We start from the raw sequence: 21367 nt of genomic DNA, 5'->3' as shown, positions 1-21367 counted from the left end.
CAAACAAGAGGCATTTCATTACTTTTCCGTTGACCACACTTTCCCCCCTCCTTTTCCTGCGAACCAAACGAGCCCGATGTGAAAAGAAAGAAAACATTACCTACGTTGGCAATAATGGCTCATGTTGCACATAATAATAATGATAAATGTCCCAAGCTAAATATTAGCACATCCTACTAGTTAAGAATACTTATAAATATTAAGTTGTAACCATGAAGAAAGATTCTTTTTCCAAAACAATGAAGTCTCTTTATACTATCTTCTTTTTTGCATTCATTTAGTTTTTACAATAGATTTACAATAAATTTAGGCACCATTCTATTGTTCATGGCATTTGAACCCGGTCTTATTTTTTTCAAATTTTGGTCATATGCTGGTGGCACGCCGCGCAAATCTCATCGTACTGCCATTTGCTTTAACCAAGAAAAACAATAAGGTGTATAAATCAATTCTTATCTAGAAAAAGATATATTAATCATAAAAACTATGTATAAATCAATTCTTACCCCCCCAAAAAAAGGATATATTAATCAACAAAAACTATGTAAAACCTCAGCTCTTGTTAATTTAAGGGGATCAGAGATAGAATAATTAGCATCATGTGGAAACACGTGAAACGGCCAGGGCTTGACATGGGCGGTTGATATCCTCCTTTATTTCAGTAAATTGAAGTGGAATCATGCAAATCTTAATGAATCACAGATGTCAACCCATAAGTTTTTTAATTATCAAGTGCAAGTTTTACCCCGTGGCTTCCACTGTGCTTGCTTAGTGATTTCCCTACGACGAATCAGTGCTTTCTCCGAAGCATCGCAGACGGATGATGGCTGCTGCTTGGGTCATATCTCCGGTTGAAAAATTGCGGGTCCAAGCCGCCATGCCCGTGCCATAAGCAACGTAGAGCAGTCGACGTATTTTCGTCCACGCCCACGCCGGTTTCCAGCGGAAGGGCATTCCGACGAACACCTTAGGCTTAACGCCAGGATTCAGGGCTGGGGTTAGGATTTGGTTTTCCCAACACCCGCTGTATAAAGGAGCGGATGCTGGGGTCTCGGGTGGCCTTGCTCTGCTTCAAGTCCATCGCCCGGTGCCTCCCCGTGAGTCGAAGCCGTCTCAAATCCCTCCGGCCATCCCGTTTTGCCATTTCTCGAGGTACTTTTCTTTTTTTCCTGATTTCTTCTCTTTTGGGTGCTCCAGTTGTCGTTTTTCGATTCGTTTGGAGCTCGTTTTTAGTGTTTTGTCCCCGTCCTTCTCGAATTTATAGGTTAAATAGGATTTTGATTTTCGGCGGGGCTGTGGTACTCGCTCTAATGATCTGTTCTGGGAAAAATCATGCCACAATTTGCACTTGGGATCACTTAGGGCATAAAGGCAACTCATTTTTAACCTTGACCAGCCATTATCACCAAGAATTTCCAGTGTGACATCTCAAATCTAAATTTGGATATCAAAAATAGATATCCTTGAATTCGATCATGTACTTGTCTACCCTCTTTTTGATTTAGGTGATGATTAGATTCTTTCCATTCCCTCGGATGCATCTTCCAGAGTGCAACCTCTGTAAGACTAGTAGGAATGCTGTTGTCTGTTCACAAAAATGTCCTTGACGAGACTTTTCATGGTGATTATAAACCTCATGACTTTGAGTAGTTTTTAAATTTTCAAGAGAATCCTTGTAATTAAGCATCTATTGTCAGAGTGCTTCTCTTGGACCGTGCATCAAAATTGCAGCCATCGAGTCTGGTTGGGTGTTCATCACATGCTGACAACTGGAAGATGTAATGATGGGCTACGTAATAATGTAGCAACAAAATTTTTTTTTCACTCAGACAATTATCAAAATGACTTCCATATTCTGCCACGTTGAAGTCTGTTGAAAATCTGACAAATGTACCACGTCTTTATGCATGAACGCCGTAATCATGCTGTGCTGTGAAATTATGTGATCTTTTGTCAAGTGACTGAGATTTCTTAATCTTTTTGATAGAGATTTGATTGTGCTAGTCATGTTTGTTCCAATGCTGTTGGCTAATCATTTTTAGATAAAATAATGATTTTAAGCTACTTTTTTGTGCTAACACCTTTTAACCTTGGAATCATTAGGTTTTGCAAGTAGAACTACAAGTCAGCTGAAGAAGATGTCCATGTCTATCTCAACCAGTCCGTCACCAGTTGCGGCTCCAGAGTTGACTGATCAAAGAGAGGAAGTTGAATTGCTACCTGCTGTCAATGACTACTATGGAGGTGTTATTGTTGAAATGAAGGCACCCATGGATTCTGGTGCTTTTGCTTCTTCATTAAGATCATCTATATCAATTTGGAGGAAGCAGGTGGTTCTTTTGATCATGGGGTCTACCTGAGTAAAAGATTTTACGCTATTACTTTTATTTCTTCAGAAGATGTAAATTCTGATCATTAACATGTGAAAAATGCTTCCAATTACATTTCAACTGATGGGGGTATCAAATAATAAGTGATAATCAAGTAGGCCGCAGATTTGCGATAGAATGGATAAGGGAATTGGATTATCTCTTGAAATGGTAGAAATCTTTAAATAATATAACCAAGAAAACATATTTTGGAAGATTGAACTTGTTGCTCAAAGGATTGGTAATAGGTTATATAACATCTTATCAACGATATATGCTAAGTCTATTAGCGATGCATATAAACTGTCTTTCTTTATGTTGATACTCATAAGAACATCTTATGGATTTAGCAAATCGAATTATAGTTTGAATTGATTTCTGGTGTATGGATATGTCTCCAAACTTTGTTGTTTCCATGTGTAGTTCTGATTGCTGTTATTATATGTGATTGTGTACTTGAGCAGATCAATGGATGACTCATTTTTAAATTTATTATTTTACATATTTATGATGCTTTTACGACTCCATTTCCAGGGAATAAAGGGTGTTTGGATAAAGTTGCCCATCAATCTCGCAAATCTTGTTCAACCTGCTGTTGAGGTAACTAATTTGTTTCATATGACAAATTTTATGTGGATTTCCTACCCAAATTAAATTACATGCTGTTTATTGATTAAGGCTCTCAAATATTCAAAACATGAACTGGCTAATTAGTTTAAAAGAAGTTTGATTACTTCTCTCATACTTATTTTCACACAGATACACTCATACAAATAGATAAATACATTCTATACACACAAACATATGCTTATACACTTATATGCATATCCATGTCAGCTGTAATAGGAATTAAAGGCGACTGTTTTGGCAATGATTTTGAGTATTGTTCTAAGGATAGACATTGTGTACATCTTATTTTAACTGTCACTGTAGGTAGGAGCATCGTAGTGTCATCAAAATTATGTTTGTTAGCAGTTTGAGTGCCTCTACTTGGGGCTCCTTGTAAATGAAAATAATAGAAGTGTAATTAAAATGCCACATCAATCTATCTCTTAATGAAGATGGTGTAGCAATCAGGACTGGATGGGGTTTTCTGGACTTCCTATTATGAATCATGACAACTAGCTTAGATTTAAATTTATGTGTTGTGGAATCTACAAAAATAAGCTATGAAAAGATTTTAATTTATTATTCTTCCTAAGAGTATGCATGCTGGAGTTCAGAGACTCAGGCTGTGACTGTGAGCCTGTGACAGTTGTGATTGCTGCATTGTTTATTTGTAAAAGAAGGAACCATAAATTTGTAGAACATGGGACGTTCTTTAACATGATTTTGGTCATATGGGGCTTTGTTTCCTTTATAGATGAAAATTTGGTCCTTGGGCCCAATTTTCTGGGTGATTTCGAGGTTATGGATACTGGAGGAGTTGAGGTATGGGACTTGGAGGGGAATTTCCCCAAATTGACTGTTTATAATCATAAATCCAGGTGGTACCAGCATGTTGCTACCTATGCCTTTCCTCCAAGGTACATGATAGTGCTGCACTGCTGATGACAAGAATACTCCTTGTATCTTTCTGAGATGTAATTGAGTGTCATATAGCTTACTCCAGCGAAAGAAGGGAAGCTTCATCCTGTCTTCCTGATTGCCAGCCTGTCTCTCATTAGGACCGGTGAGCTGTTACTTTGTCTGACCTTTCTGTAACTTCAAGTTTGTTCCATATGTTCACATCTGATTCCTTTCCAGGGCCACAATCAATTTCCATTTGCTTGGCATCTCTATTCTTTATCTTCCACTATGTAAGACTCTTCATGTAGTGTAGATTGCTGGCATTCTTATCATTGATTTCATGAGCTTTGCTTTCATAGTTTTAAGTCAATGATGGCTCCCTTAATGTTAATGCCTGTGAGCCCTGCATTTCTTATATAATCAGCTCTAGATGTGAAAGAGGTGATTGTTGATCTTTCTGCGTCATTCTTAAGGATGATGTTTCTTGTTTACAAATTTGACATCTCTGTGGGTCATAAAAAGCTGTTTTCTCCTAGTTTGTGATATTCCAACATTAAAAGAATTCTGTTGATGCGTTTCTTGTCATCTGACCTATTTGAAATAACATAATTCTAGGTTCATGCTTGCTCTACTTTTTTATAAAAGAACTGTAAATTTGTTTAACAGAAAGGCTAATTAAACTGCATTGTTGTTCTGTTAACTAGGATAATGGTTAGTTCTGTTGTTTTTGCTAGAACAGTGCTCTGGTATGTAGTGCATTGTTGATGAAAAATCTGTTTAGTAATTCGGATTGGTGGAGATTGGTCAAGTAATTCATGATCATCTTGCTGCTATTGATGAATGTACTCCAGACAAGACTATTGTGTTCGACAGACTCAATTGGAGCTGAGCTGCAATCTTGTTGTTATGGCATAAAAACACCAGATGTATTATATATCTTCATGTTGGAGGAGCGAAGCATCGCTCCAACACTATGAGCAGAGCTGCAATCTTCTTGTTATGGCATAAAAACACCAGATGTATTATATATCTTCAAGTTGGAGTGAGTGAAGCATCACTCCAACACTATTTGTTCCTTAATAATTCAAAATTACTACAGAAGAATGCCTTGATATCATTCATATTCTATGGAGACTTCGAAACATATTATGACTAAGGCTAGATGTGGGACTGAGACTACCAGATAATCTTAGTCGGTAATAAGCTCCTATTACTGGCAGATAGGGTTGCACCTCTTGTTGCCATCTGTTTGTCGTGCTATCTTCTTGTTTCCTTTTCTATCTTTGAAATAAAATTTTTTAATACCAATGAGCATGATAATTATTATGGTACCTTTAAGATTATATGATTTTTAGCTCAATGGATGATTGGCGTGCATGAGTTTGCTTGTGCTGTGGCACATTTGTGTTCTGACTAGGTGTGAAGAGTGTATCTGTTCAAAACCTCTCCTTCTCTGAAAGAAATACTGGTTCAAAATCTCAAGCATGCTAACTGAAGTTGTGGGCCAGTTAGTCTTTTACAAAACACTGCTACATGATTGAAAAGTTACACCGATTAACTTACCAATGTTTTGCATCCTGTATTTCTGTAAATATATGGTCTTTTGCATCTGTATTTCTGTAAATATCTTATCTTAGAATGGTGCTACATAATAAGATGGCATTCTTGAATAGTGACATAAAAAGCATATGGTTTGATATAATTATAAATCACTACGTTTTTATATAATATCCTCCTGCCACTTTTCTGTAATTTTTAGCTGGCGGATTTCATGGTCTTGTTACTTAGTTCTCCACAAACTTATTTTGGTGCAGGAGGGATTTTGGTACCACCATGCAGAGCCAAGTTACTTGATGCTTGTGTATTGGATTCCTGATACCAAACATACAATTCCTGCAAATGCCTCTCACAGAGTAGGTGTTGGTGGTTTTGTTATGAATGATAAGAGAGAGGTAAATCATGTATACAGTCTCCCTTCACCTAAAAGTTATCTTATATGTCAGACACAAATACAAATATGAAATAATGCTTCACTAATTTTTTCTTATAAGCTCAATGACCTTGAGAGAATGAGCATAATTTTACTTTGCTTTTGATATGTCATATTCTATTGCAACGGATGTTTCAGTTTGTGTTCAATTGGCGACCTTTTGACGGTAGTTTTAACTCTGAAAATTTCAATTCTTTTTGTTAGGTATTGGTGGTCCAAGAAAATAGTGGCAGATTTCATGGCTCAGGTGTTTGGAAGTTTCCTACAGGAGTAGTTGACCAAGTAATAAATTTCTACCTAGGAAATGGAGAAAGTATTCACCATTAGGAAATTGTGATTTTTTTTTATTCCACTCTCTAAGTTGCATCCTTCTGCAGGGTGAAGACATTTATGCTGCAGCCATAAGGGAAGTAAAAGAAGAGACAGGAGTATGTGTAGATTACTTTATTTTTAAATTTAATAATATTTAAGTTTTGAGAACTTTCAGGTTCATAGATAGATAAAATTTTCTGAAGAAATTTCATTTTACTACATTGCAGATTGACACCGAGTTTGTTGAAATACTTGCATTCAGGTATCAGTTCCTATTCAGGTTTTCTCATATTATATTTAAATCTATCCTTTGATTCTCTGATATTTGCTAGACCTATCTTAACCAGCTGGCTCTTTCATGATCTTTTTGTTTATCATTGCCTTGAATTGTATGATGTTTGAACTTATTTTCAGAGTAGCAATTTTTAACTTATTCTATGGAACAACTAATTATAATGTTAATAATGACAAGAAATAACGTTGTCCTATCTGTATGTGAATGCTATTATAAATTCTTCCCAATGTAGAGATGCAATGTTTTGCAAGTTAAAAAAAAAAGTGGATAAATGAGAGAGAATAGTATATAGATGAAAGTATTGTAAACAAGTTGAGGATGATAGTGTTATTTCGATGATTAACACAACCATTGAGGAAATATCAAATTAATAAAACAATTTAACGTGATACATCACTAATGAATACGACACCCTCGATACATTCATGATACATCAAGAGAATGAGATCAAGATGTCCTTCAATGATTAACAACGAGATAAAATTTGTAGTAGACAAGTGATAGAGAACTCCTAAATCTAATTAAGTAAAGTTTCAAGTGAGATATACTCTTAAGGGCAAAACAATAATTTTCATTGTTAAGGGTATGTAGCTCTATCGTGATATACACTCAAAATTACTTGAAATATGTTTCATTGATTATGAGAATTAGTCTAACCTTAAGATACAGGAAAGTGTGAATTGAGTCGACCCCAGAGGAAGTGGAGTCGACCCTGGCACACCTTGGAATCATCTGTCACATCCCTACAAAAATGGCACAAATGAACAGTAAGTGGAGCCGACCTCATGTATCCTTGAGTCGACCCCAGTAGAGGAGCCGACCCCAAAGAACCTTGAGCCGACCCCAGTTTCAAGCCTCAAGAAAACAACTCTCTGGAATTTACTGAGAGGGCCGACCCCATGTTTCCTTGAGCCAACCCCAGATGGAGCCGACCCCAGGAACACGTGAGTCGACCCCAATGGAGCCGACCCCAACTGCACATGAGCCGGCCCCAAGGATATGTGCTCAAAAACCACGTTTCTGGAATCCCTGAGAGGGTCGACCCCAATGGAGCTTGAGTCGACCCCACTGTAGCTTGGGTCGACTCCAGGAAAGGTTGAGTCGACCCCAGTGAAAACAGCCAAAAATGCAAGCTTCTGTGGTTCCTGAGAAGGCCGACCCAACTGTAGCAGGGGTCGACCCCAGTAAAGTTTGAATCGACCCCAGAGTGAGTTGGGTCGATCTCAAGCCCAATGAACAGTAAGTTGAGTCGACCCCAGGAAAGTTTGGGTCGACCCCAGCACGGGCAATGGCATAACGGCTAGTTCTGCAGAAGTGCTTTTTGACCTCCCAACGGCTAGTAACGGCTAGTTTTTCAAATCTAACCAATGGGGAGTGACCAATAAAGATGGAGAAGTATTTAAAGTGACACTATTCATCAGAGGAAGGATCTTTTGGCCAAGAAATCAAGAGTTCATTCAAGTAAAAGAAAGCCCTAGCATCTTTCATCAAGGTTCTTCATTCAAGTCTCAAAAAGGAGGTGGTTGAGCAATCTGAGTGTGCATTCAAGAGCTCCACCAAACCATTATGAAGTGAAGTAACCTTGGCAAAGAAGAGAAGAGCATCCTCAAAGCGATAACTATTTTCTCATCTCTTCTCTTAGTGTAAAATTGGTATATTTGCTCTTCTAGGAGTTTCATATCTTTCTTCTTAATTACTTTGTAAAGTTTTGTTGGTGAGCCCGTAAAACCAACGGTGAACGGTGTAGGTTGTTGGTGAGCCCGCAAAACCAACATAGATTTTTGGTGATTCGGAAAAACCAAAGTGTAAAGATTTTTGGATTGTGAGCCCGGAAAACAATCCAACTATAATCCGCGGGATTATAGTGAATTCTCAAGGGGTCGCTTGGGGAGTGGACGTAGGTGCTTAGGAGAGCTCCGAACCACTATACTTCTTGTGTGTTTGCATTGTGTATTGTTCTAACTTTACTACACGCACTTAATTAATATTAACTAAACCACTCACTCATCAATTGATTTAATTAAGGGATTGAAAAATTTAGAAAAACCAATTCACCCCCCTCTTGGCTTGTCACTTTGGGCAACAAGTGGTATCAGAGCGAGGTGCTCTCATAGTATTTGTTGATCTTACGATCAAGAGTCAAAGATCATAACAATCCAAGTGGGATGTTCTATGAGCGAGGGGCAATCCACAAATAGACCTCCTTTGTTTAATGGCACGAATTACGTATATTGGAAAGCTAGGATGAGAATATTCATACAAGCTCTAGATTATGACTTGTGGAGTATCATAACGAGAGGACCACACACACCCACAATCAGTTTAGAGGGGACAATTATTCCCAAACCTAAAATGGATTGGAATGATAATGATAGAAGACTAGCACAATTAAATACTAAAGCAATTAATGTACTTTACTGCTCATTAGATGTAAATGAATTCAATAGAATATCTACATGTTCATTTGCCAAAGAGATTTGGGATAAGCTAGAGGTCACACATAAAGGAACTAATCAAGTTAAAGAGTCAAAAATAAATATGTTAGTACATAGGTATGAATTGTTTAAAATGGAGTCCACAGAGTCCATAACTGAAATGTTCACTCGATTCACTGAAATCATAAATGGATTAAAGAGTTTAGGCAAATCATATTCTAACTCTGAATTGGTGCGAAAATTCTCAGGTCTCTACCAAGAGTTTGGAAGGCCAAGGTAACCACAATTCAAGAGGCAAAGGACCTCAACACACTACAATTGGAGGAGCTTCTAGGATCACTCATGACCCATGAGTTGACCATGAAGCAAAATTCAAAAGAAGAGGTCAAGAAGAAGAAAACCATTGCCTTGAAGTCTACGACTCCAAAACAAGACCTTGAATCAGAGGAGTCTGATGATGAGGAGGAATATGATGAAGAAGGAATGGCCATGCTCGCAAGGAAATTCAGAAAATTCATGAGAGGTAAGAAGAGACTCCACAAAAGGAAGCCTTTCCTCAAAGGCAGCTCAAGTAAGAAAAAGGAAAAAGATAAAGAAAAGGAAAAGAGGTGCCAACTTGCTATGAGTGTAACAAGCCCGGGCACTTCAAGATAGATTGCCTGGAATTGAAATGGATGGCGAGAAAACTTAAGAAGAAGATCCTCATGGCTGAATGGAGTGAAAGTCAGGAAAAGTTCGGAAGAGGAAGATCAACAAGAGACAGCCCAAATTTGCTATATGGCCAATGATGATGAGGTAGATTCTGAACTTGAATGTGATTTTACAGTAGAAGAATTACATGATGCATTTTTAGATCTTATGGAAGAGTACAAGAAGCTAATCAGTAAAAATAAAATTCTAAAAGATGAAAACCAATCTCTTGTGAAAAAAAGCTGAAGTTATCTAATGACTATGAAACACTAAGTAGGAAGTTTACCAATGAAACTAAAAATCTAACTACTGAAAATCTCAAACTAAAAGAAGATGCAGAAAAATATAAATTCTTAGTGGACAAATTCACACTTAGCTCAACCAAATTAAATATGATTTTTGATAGTCAAAAAGATGTATATGATAAAGCAGGATTAAGATATAAAACAAATAGAAAGCAAAAATACTTAAAGAACATATTTGTTAAAGTCAAAAATGAGAATACAATCTGTTATTGCTGCAATAAAATAGGACATAAAGCATATGAATGCAACTTTAGAGCTATAACAAATTAAGTGATAAAGGCAAGCTAAAATACAAGAAAATTTGGGTTCCAAAAGGAACATTAAAGACTAACCCTAAAGGACCCAACATAGTTTCGGTACTTAAAGCATATTCTTGACTTTGATTGTAGGTGTGTCTTACAGCCAATAAGAGGGATAGACGATGGTATCTAGATAGCGGCTGTTCAAGACACATGACAGGTGACATAGAGCAATTTGTCACTTTGGAATCTAAGGAGGGTAGAGTGGTAACCTATGGAGACAATGGAAAAGGACTTATCATTGGAAAGGGTAAAATTCGTATCACTCCATCCACTTTTATAGAAAATGTTTTATTAGTTAATGGTTTGAAATATAACTTACTTAGTATAAGTCAATTTTGTGATAAAGGTCTTAAGGTCACATTTGAAGCCTCAGTATGTATAATCACAAATCCTAAAAACAATAGCATTGTACTTATGGGACATAGGCATGGAAACATTTATATGGTAGATCTTCACGACTTAGCCAAGAAAAATGGATTATATTTAATTACTAATGAAGAAAAGAGAAATGAAACAAATTGGCTTTGGCATCGTAGATTAGGACACGCTAGTATGGACCTAATATCAAAACTAATCAAAAAGGATTTGATAAAAAATGTGCCAAAATTGATCCTTGAAAAAGACAAAATCTGTGGACCATGCACATTAGGAAAGCAAACAAAATCATCCTTCAAATCCAAGAATGTAGTATCAACCACTAGGCCTTTTGAATTCATACACATGGATCTATTTGGACCTACTAGAACTACAAGCCTAGGAGAAAAAAAAATATAGACTAGTTATAGTAGATGATTTCTCAAGATATACATGGGTTTCATTTCTTGCACATAAGAATGAAGCATTTTCATTATTCTTGAAATATTATAAAAATATTATAACTGAAAAGAAGCTCACCTTAGTTGCAATTCGATGTGATCATTGAACTGAATTTGAAAATCAACACTTTGAAAAATTTTGTAATGAAAATGGTATTTCATATCAATTTTCAGCACCTAGAATGCCTCAACAAAATGGGGTTGTTGAAAGAAAAAATAGGATCTTGGTAGAAATGGCACGCACCATGTTGTGAGTCAAACCTTCCAAAGTACTTTTTGGCTGAAGCTATAAATACTGCCATATTTTAAATCGTGTTTTAATACGTCCTATAACAAAGAAAATTCCTTATGAACTTTGGAAAAATAAGAAACCAACTGCTAAATATTTTAGAGTATTTGGGTGTACATGTTTTATTTTAAACAATGGCAAGGAGGATCTAAGCAAATTTGATGCCAAGTCAGTGAGGGTATCTTCTTAGGATACTCCACGTCTAGCAGGGCATACAAAATATTCAACAAAAGAACTCTTGTAGTTGAAGAGTCAGTTAATGTTATTTTTGATGAGTCTGATAGTGAGTCTCCTAGGAGAGAAAGTACTTTTGATGATGATGCAGGAATTATTGAGTTTGAAAAGCCGAATCTCAATGACGTGCCAAATCAAGAAAAGGTAGATGAAAAGGAAAAGGAAGATGATCGTGTGCCACCACAATCTCAAGATTTGCCAAAGGAATGGAGGTATGCATATGGACACCCCAAAGACTTAATTATTGGTGATCCATCTCAAAGAATAAAAACTCGATCTTCTCTTAAAAATTTGAATGACTATCTTGCTTTTGTTTCACAAATAGAGCCCAAAACTTATGAAGAAGCTGAGCATGACATAAATTGGATTAATGCTATGCAAGAAGAATTAAATCAATTTAAAAAAAGCAATGTATGGACATTAATTGAAAGACCAAAGTATAATTCTGTAATTGGAACAAAATGGATCTTTAGAAATAAGTTAGATGGAAATAGAGTAGTTATAAGGAATAAAGCTAGACTGGTGGCTTAGAGATATAATCAAGAAGAAGGGATAGATTTTGAAGAGACATTTGCTCCCGTGGCTAGATTAGAAGCTATTAGATTACTTCTAGCTTTTGCATGCTTTATGGATTTCAAATTATATCAAATGGATGTAAAAAGTGCTTTCTTAAATGGTTATATAGAAGAAGAAGTATATGTAGAGCAACCTTCTGGTTTTGAGAATCATGAATTTTCTGATCATGTATTTAAATTACATAAGGCATTATACGGATTGAAACAAGCACCTAGGGCATGGTATGATTGTTTAAGCAAATTTCTGTTAAATAATGATTTCAGTAGAGGAAACGTAGCCAAGACACTCTTGCTTAAGAGAAAAGACAAAAATATGCTAGTGGTACAAATATATGTAGATGACATCATATTCGGTGCCACTAATGATAATCTTTGCAAAGAATTTGCTGAATTAATACAAGGAGAATTTGAGATGAGTATGATGGGAGAACTAAATTTCTTTCTTGGATTAAAATCAAGCAAACTAAGGAAGGGATTTTTATTTATCAAACTAAGTATACAAAGAAAATATTAAAGAAGTTTGGAAATGAAAACCACAAAGAAATATGCACTCCCATGAACCCCACTAGTAAGCTAGACAAAGATGAAAAAGGGAAAGTGTAGATATGAAACTCTATAGAGGCTTAATTGGATCTTTGCTTTATCTTACTGCTAGTAGGCCTGATATAGTATTTAGTGTGGGAATATGTGCTAGATACCAATCAAACCCTAAGGAATCATATTTGAGTGCTGTCAAAAGAATCCTTAGATATCTAAGAGGAACCACAAACATATGATTATGGTATTCTAGAGACTCTTGTCTAGATTTACTTGCATATTCTGATGCAGATTTTGCTGGATGCAAATTAGATAGGAAGAGCACTAGTGGAACATGTCAATTCTTAGGAAATAACTTAGTATCATGGTTTAGCAAAAAGCAGAATTCAGTAGCATTGTTAACGGCTGAGGCCGAATACATAGCCGCCGGGAGTTGTTGTGCTCAGGTACTGTGGCTCAAGCAACAACTAGAGGACTATGAAATCAAACTAGACAACATTCCTATAAAATATGATAACACTAGTACCATTAACCTTACCAAAAATCCGGTTCAGCATTCTAAGGCCAAGCATATTGAAATAAGGTATCATTTCATTAGAGATCATGTGCAAAATGGGAATGTATGTGTTGAGCATGTGTGTACCGAGAAACAATTAGCTGACATATTTACAAAACCTCTAAATGAAGATAGATTTTGCATGCTTAGGAGGGAATTAGGCATATGTGATCCCTTTGATTGAAAACAAATGAAAGAAACAAGTTGTCTCATGATACTCTCCTCCCATTTTGAAAAACCCATGAAACATTAGTAAAATTATTCATTTATACATTCCTTACTCATATATCAATGTCCCATAAAGATTTGGTAAGGATTAGAAAGAAGGAAGAATTAAAAAAAAAAAAATTTGAAGTCTGAACTGGGGCTGACCCGAGCCAGAATGGGGTCGACCCCTCCTTGAGTCGATCCAAGAAAAATCTGGGGTCGACCCAACGGCGGGACCCCCATTTTTAAAGGGGACCCGTGAGCCATTTTAGGGCATTTTTTCCCTTTGTCCTCTTCCTAAAATCATATTTTCCACTTTCCGATCCCTTCCAATCACCTCCAAACAGTAGTAGATTGCTTCCTCAAGTCGTTAGATCAAGATCTAAGGAAGCATTTGGTGGAAAATGGGACCCAAGCGAGCCGTGGCCAAGAGAGCCGGGAGAGTGTCTCATCCAACCATTGTAGAAAGGCATTCTAGAGAGTCCTCTACAGTGCCCCCACAAGGTGAGACACGTGCAGAGCCTCCTCCACCTCCATCCCCCTCAGTTCAACTTGCTAAATATGCGGGGAGACCGGTAACCACGGGTAGAAGGATCCATTCCGAATTTTTGGATCAAGAAGGGTTCCAGTTGGGTGATTGGATCCGAAGGCAAGGATGGGAGTATCTGTGCTCCCTAGATTTAGTGACCTACCCGGCTTGGTTCGTGAGTTCTATGCTTTTCTAAAGGTTGGTCCGGAAGGACTTGTGTCTGAGGTCCGAGGAATTTGAGTTCGTGTTTCTGAGGAAAGCCTAAGTGAGTTGCTTCATCTCCCCTGCGAAGGAGCCACACCAGAAAAACCAGAGAACAAGTTGAGGGCTCTACAGACAATTTTTGATAGAGATAACTTTGATTACTCAGAAAATGTAATAGCTAGTTCCTTGTCAGCTGAGATAAGGCTATTGCATAATTTCATAGGTAGAATTCTATTTCCAAAGAGTGGGAGATTTGATCACATATCTGAGCGAGACATGGTCATTATGGAGCATGTCATTCAGGGTATTTTTCTGAATCTTCCAGCTATGGTGATCAGGCAGATGCGAGAGGCTATGTGCAAGTCGAGAGTCTCCTTGCCCTACGGTATGATACTCACTCTGATATTCAGGCAGCATAACATATGTATGGAGGGAGAGATATCCAGGCATCTACTATTTACCGACACCTACACTGCACGGTCCTTAGTCGCATGGTTTATGAGAAGGTGGACGGTCAGTGGGTGCGTGGAGGTGCAGGGGTACATGCACCGGAGGGTGATGCACCAGAGATTGGAGACTCCATCCCTGAGGCTGAGATACCTGCCGATCATCCTACAGCACCTTCAGAGGCTGGACCTTCGTCATCCACACCTACGGGATGTACAGAAGAATTTTGGAGTAGGATGACTGAGCTTGTGTCAGCTCAGGTGAGGACTCTCTCTGATGGCATGATGAGCAGATGGACAGTATGACTGCTGAGATTAGAGGCTTTAGAGACCAGGTGACAGCATTACAGAGAGAGAGAGGCTCATGGTCCATATGTGCCCCGAGCAGCTGAGTCAGAGGTTTCGGCACAGAGTCACCCAGCTCACAGAGGTTCACGACAGACTCAGTCCCATCAGGCCAGACCTTCCCTCGCCACTTATGCTAGGAGGATGAGAACTAGATCACAGCCTTTAGATTCCCCCTAGGCTCGATGATAGCACTATAGGAGTACATCACAATTAGTGCCTAGGATTTATCTAGTTCTCATATGCATTTTACTTTGATTGATGTATTTTGCACCTTATTTGATGAACATTGTACTTTTGGCATCAGTGTACTACAATGTTTTACTTTTGGCATCAATGGAATTTGGATTTTATCATTTATTGCTTCTTTTTATCTATTGCTATGCATTCTTTTGATGATAACAAAAAAGGGGAGAAGTAAGAAAACAAAGAAGTTGCAATATAGGTGGAGAGGTAAGTTTGGAAATTAAATAGGAAGAGATTATATTCACTTAAGGGGGAGCAATATGTAACAATTTTCAAAACAAGAAAATCTGAATTTTCAATCAAAATTTCTGAATTTGGCACATACTCCTCATGCCTCGATACATAAACTGAAACTCTTGCTTTATCTCAAATTTTTGAAGTTTCATCTTTAATAAAATATAAAAGAAAGGGGGAGAAAATCAAAAGTTCAAATTGGCAATACTTAAAGAGGGGTTGCTTTCATCTTCAAATTTAAAAAGCTGAAATTCAGCAACTTAAGCTCTTTCCAAATCAAAACTCCTAAATTTAATCTAAATGTCAATTTGCTCGTGCTCAATGTTTTGTAATCATCAAAAAAGGGAAGATTGAGGATGATAGTGTTATTTCAATGATTAACACAACCATTGAAGAAATATCAAATTAATAAAATAATTTAACGTGATACATCACTAATGAATACGACACCTTCGATACATTCATGATACATCAAGAGAATGAGATCAAGACGTCCTTCAATAATTAACAACGAGATAAAATTTGTAGTAGACAAGTGATAAAGAACTCCTAAATCTAATTAAGCAAAGTTTCAAGTGAGATATACTTTTAAGGGCAAAATAGTAATTTTCATTGTTAAGGGTATGTAGCTCTATCGTGGCATACACTCAAAATTACTTGAAATATGTTTCATTGATTATGAGAATTAGTCTAACCTTAAGATACAGGAAAGTGTGAATTGAGTCGATCCCAGAGGAAGTGGAGACGACCCTGGCACACCTTGGAATCATCTGGCACATCCCTACAAAAATGGCACAAATGAATAGTAAGTGGAGCCGACACCATATATCCTTGAGCCGATCCTAAGAGAGAAGCCGACCCCAAAGAACCTTGAGCCGACCCCAGTTTCAAGCCTCAATAAAACAACTCCGGAATTTACTGAGAGGGTCGACCCCATGTTTCCTTGAGCCGACCCCAGGAACACGTGAGTCGACTCCAATGGAGCCGACCCCAAGGATATGTGCTCAAAAACCACGTCTCTGGAATCCCTGAGAGGGTCGATCCCAATGGAGCTTGAGTCGACCCCACTGTAGCTTGGGTCGACCCCAAGAAAGGTTGAGTCGACCCCAGTAAAAACAGCCGAAAATGCAAGGTTCTGTGGTTCCTGAGAAGGCCGACCCCACTGTAGCAGGGGTCGACCCCAGTAAAGTTTGAGTCGACCCCAGAGTGAGTTGGGTCGACCCCAAGCCCAATGAACAGTAAGTTAAGTCGACCCCAGCACGGACAATGGCATAACGGCTAGTTCTGCAGAAGTGCTTTTTGACCTCCCAACGGCTAGTAACGGCTAGTTTTTCAAATCTAACCAATGGGGAGTGATCAATAGAGGTGGAAAAGTATTTAAAGCGACACTATTCATCAGAGGAAGGATCTTTTGGCCAAGAAATCAAGAGTTCATTCAAGTAAAAAAAGCCTTAGCATCCTTCATCAAGGTTCTTCATTCAAGTCTCAAAAGGGAGGTGCTTGAGCAATCTGAGTGTGCATTCAAGAGCTCCACCAAACCATTGTGAAGTGAAGTAACCTTGGCAAAGAAGAGAAGAGCATCCTCAAAGCGATAACTATTTTCTCATCTCTTCTCTTAGTGTAAAATTGTTATATTTGCTCTTCTAGGAGTTTCATATTCTTTCTTCTTAATTACTTTGTAAAGGTTTGTTGGTGAGCCCGTAAAACCAACGGTGTAGGTTGTTGGTGAGCCCGCAAAACCAACATAGGTTTTTAATGATCCCGAAAAATCAAAGTGTAAAAGTTTTTGGATTGTGAGCCCGGAAAACAATCCAACTGTAATCCGCGGGATTATAGTGAATTCTCAAGAGGTCGCTTGGGGAGTGGACGTAGGTGCTTAGGAGAGCACTGAACCACTATACTTCTTGTGTGTTTGCATTGTGTATTGTTCTAACTTCACTACACGCACTTAATTAATATTAACTAAACCACTCATTCATCAATTGATTTAATTAAGGGATTGAAAAATTTAGAAAAACCAATTCACCCCCCCCCCCTCTTGGCTTGTCACCTTGGGCAACACAAGTTAAACCTCATGGACAGATAGATCGTGTTGTGCACCTCATGGTTGGCTAATGTGAATAACCATAAGGGTAACGATGAAGCTGCCACGGTACTCTTTAAGTGCACACATGAAAATGATAACAGATGTGGCTATAATATCATTAGAAATCCTGTATTTGGATTATGTTGGAGTTGTTACCTATATGATTATTAAGTTGAAGTTGGACGCTACATTCTCCAACAATGTATATCAAGGATGGCTTTACCAGTACCGGGACTCATACTGGTTGCCCAGTGGTATGATAAGGTATGGTTCCGATAAAGGTGGAGCTGATGAAGGAGGGGGAGAGGGAGAAGAAGAAAAGAGAGAGAGGGAGGGAGGGAGAGGGAGAGGGAGGAAGGGAGATAGAGGAGGGACAGGCGGATGGCGGGCCAGAAGCCCTTAGTTCTCCTATTTCGAACGAAACAGGGAACCAAAGGCTTCCGGCCAGTTCAAAATAGGGAAATTGAGGGCTTCCAGCACTCCTTCCCCGTCTCCCTCCCTCCCTCCCTCCCTCTCTCTCTCTCTCTCTCTTTTCCTCTCTCTCCTTCTCTCTCCCCCCCTCTCTCGCTGGATATATCGAACCGAGGGGTGGAACCGTGCTTGTCCGCCCCTAATACGGTTCGGTATGCTTCGAACCGGACGATTCAAGACAACACCACCTTCCTTATTGTGTATACATGAATTACCACAATCCATTTAAAAGGTTGCCTGCAGAATCTTGAAATTCTTAGATTCACAAGATTATTAGTTCTAATATGCCTCATTCCTCTCCCTTTCTCTATGTATTTAATATCATAAGTTGACAAACTCCTCAAATTATGGCATTGAACGTAACTAATTGTCAATATAGCACTTTTTGTCCCCTAAATCTGTATTTGAGTATAGTTGTATCCCTAGATCCGTTGGTGGGCTGTTCGAGGGTATGTCATGGTTCAAAAGCCACCAAAGTGGATATATCCTCGTGATACTTGCATCACAGCAAGTGCCATAAAAAATCTTAAGCAAAAAATGGCTGAGATGTATCAGACCAAATTGTAAAATTGCCTATGATCACAGGATCCAAAAAGTCATGCAGAAAAGTTGTATTGATATTAATTAGTCTCTTGTACTGAAAGACCTGATTTTCTGATCTCAACGTTGCAATTGACTGGCCCTACTGATCTATTTCTTCTGACATGCAACAATTTTTCCTCGTGCCAGGCCAGGAAATATCACCATTGCCTGCTTCGAATGAGCACTAATGAGTTAATTTATCTCGATGCCTTAATGAACATAATGTGAAAATGATCCCAGTGTTAAACACTGTAAATATATACCTGCTCTTACCTATGGAATAGCAGTTTACCCAACTTGCTTTTCCCTTTTTGATGATCCAGAACTCGTTTATGTTTCACAACTGTTTGATGCAAAAAATGAAGGTTAACTATTATTACACTAACTGCCTTTTTTTCTTCTTCCTGTCAGAAAAATTGGTTATCTTAAAAATTAAAAAAGCACATCTTTTCCCAGATATAAACTTGCATGAATTTACCAAGTGCAAGAGATTCTGGAGACGAGAAGATGGTTAAAGAGAATTTTATATTGCAGAAAAAAATGATGTAAATAATGAAAGAACCAAGCAGTTCCCATACCTGGAAATATTGTACCAAATACTTGGTGTGCCCCAAGGTACCATACCATACTGACACATGTTGGTTTTACTGTTTCTGTGTGAATAACTGCTACCATGGTGTGTGTCGATATGGTGCCGTATTGTACATGCTGGTACTGTACCGCATTGGTTCCCAAATGTACAAGTATTAGTTCCGGTAATTCAACTCTTTTGCTCCGATATTTAATTGCGTTCCCCCTAACTGAAGCAATATGGTACCAGTCTATTTGGGATCCCTGTTGGCTGCGGAACAGTCATATACTTTCTTTGATTTATATCCTCTCTAACATCACAGTTATAGTCCAAGAACACAGGTAGCACTGGCAGCAGGGAATTAAGTCCATTGTAGGCTTGATAAGACATCCACATGATATCCACAACAGTTTCCATTGCCTATTTTGACAGATGACTTTCAATTACTGCTAATTCAGTAAATCCATGTCTGCAAGGGTCGGCCAAGTTGCAATCCTATATGATAGGTGGCTATTATTTTACAAAAGTTACAAAATCATTACCAGGGAATTATCCCTGGATAATTAAATGGAGGCTGCTTTTTAACATGCACTTGCAGCTTGGATGACAAATTATTTATTGATTTAATTTTTTTTCAACATTCACTTGTTCGCATGTCTCCATACAATATATCTAGTGCATTAAGGTTTAGGTGTTGCATTTCCCATGAAATGAATCATTATGCATCCATTTTTTCCAGATGCAGATGTTTGCTTTAGTACTCCTTGACTTTATAGATGATAAATCTGTACTAACAAACCAATGTCTGAAACTTTACATCATGTCAAGTTAATTGATGAGTATCAACTTGCAGGCAGAGCCACATGTCATTCTTTGAGAAGTCAGATTTATTCTTTGTATGCATGTTACGCCCCCTCTCCTCTGACATTCAGAAGCAAGAATCAGAAATTGAGGCAGCGCAGGTATTGCAAGTCAATTCTGTAAAGATTAATTGTCTAAATGTCCATTAGTTGAATAGGAAATAGTGCATATATATATATATATATATTGGTCAAAATAGTGCATATATTTTTCAGAAAAGACCCAGTATAACATGGGCAGCTACTTTTAGATTGCATGATATGTAATACAATTTTGACTTGTCCTGGAAATGACTTAGCCTAACAGCATCTTTCGGATACTTGTGTTGGATTTTAGCTGAGATGATTTAGTGAGCTAGACCTTGAATTCTTTTTTTTTTTCCCCCATCAAAATCATACTAGCTGAACTTGGAAATCCAAATCTGATCTTTAACAAAGTTATACTACCAATACTTGTGAAAGCAGAATGACTTAAATCTGTAAATTCATTGTGATACATATATCTTCTCTTTGTGATGTATTGACGATAATTTGGAAGAATTCAATCTTTTATGGATGCTTGGACCTTTCTATTGTTGAGGAAAAAGAAATCTCTTGTGACTTTTGCTTTTTTCCTCCTTATGCAGTGGATGCCTATTGAGGAATATGCTGCACAACCTTTTTTCCAGAAATATGATATGTTAAAGTATATCAATGATGTTAGCCTTGCAAAAGTTGAAAGGGGTTATGCTGGATTTTCACCGGTTTGCATAAAATCAGGATTCTCTCATGCACAAAACTATCTTTATTTAAACAGCAAAGACCTGAGCCAGCCATCAAGACCTGGTAATATGTCTGAAAGCAACTGAGATTGTTAATTAATGTATAACTGTATCTGTTTTCATTAAATATCTATTATTCGATTTGTTAACATGTAGCTGATTTCCCCTGTTCTGGAGGTCAGATGAATAAGTGCAATGATCATTGCTTATTTATGTCGGTATCAATTAGGACATGAATTGTGAAATACTGGTTACCTTCTTGCAAATTCCAGAATATTATCAGAATAATATCTGATGCTCTTGTGCTTGTGCAAGTGCTCAAATAAGAGTCCACATTGAAACCCAGTTACAACTTTAGTCTATCTGGTGAATGGGCACATAGCTGGACATAAGAACAATAGAAAGTTACTCAGGCAAGCAACGCTAGTTACATTGTAGTTTCGGTTTGCCACACAGCACCAATGCCTGACTTTAAGATGTATATATACCTTCTGGTCTATAGGTGCTTGAATTAATTTGCAGAATGACTGGTGAATTGGGGTTCATCGATTCTAAACGGATTGTTAGGATCCAACCTGACATTGAAATGTTGATCCATCAATTTAAACTTTA

At 37.8% G+C, this 21367-nt stretch overlaps 1 protein-coding gene across 1 annotated transcript; it reads left to right on the top strand.

Moving 5' to 3' along the window:
- The first annotated feature begins 789 nt into the window (after window positions 1–789).
- On the top strand, window positions 790–21062 carry LOC103712763 (nudix hydrolase 2-like). Its single transcript, XM_017844191.3, has 9 exons — window positions 790–1152; window positions 2104–2330; window positions 2904–2969; window positions 5693–5830; window positions 6073–6150; window positions 6246–6296; window positions 6408–6442; window positions 19988–20096; window positions 20621–21062. The coding sequence occupies exons 1-9, from the start codon at window positions 1041–1043 to the stop codon at window positions 20840–20842; spliced, it is 1038 nt and encodes a 345-aa protein (XP_017699680.2). The 5' UTR covers window positions 790–1040; the 3' UTR covers window positions 20843–21062.
- Window positions 21063–21367: the final 305 nt, after the last annotated feature.

Source organism: Phoenix dactylifera, chromosome 1 (genome assembly GCF_009389715.1).
Source record: "Phoenix dactylifera cultivar Barhee BC4 chromosome 1, palm_55x_up_171113_PBpolish2nd_filt_p, whole genome shotgun sequence".
Lineage (NCBI taxonomy): Eukaryota > Viridiplantae > Streptophyta > Magnoliopsida > Arecales > Arecaceae > Phoenix > Phoenix dactylifera.
Note: the sequence above shows the minus strand (reverse complement) of the source record. Positions and strands in the feature narration are given on the sequence as shown.

Coding starts and splice junctions, on each gene's coding strand:
- LOC103712763 (XM_017844191.3), top strand. CDS start 1,041: ATGCTGGGGTCTCGGGTGGCCTTGCTCTGCTTCAAGTCCATCGCCCGG. Junction 2,970..5,692: donor TTGTTCAACCTGCTGTTGAG/GTAACTAATTTG, acceptor ATTTTGGTGCAG/GAGGGATTTTGGTACCACCA. Junction 6,443..19,987: donor GTTGAAATACTTGCATTCAG/GTATCAGTTCCT, acceptor ATCAACTTGCAG/GCAGAGCCACATGTCATTCT.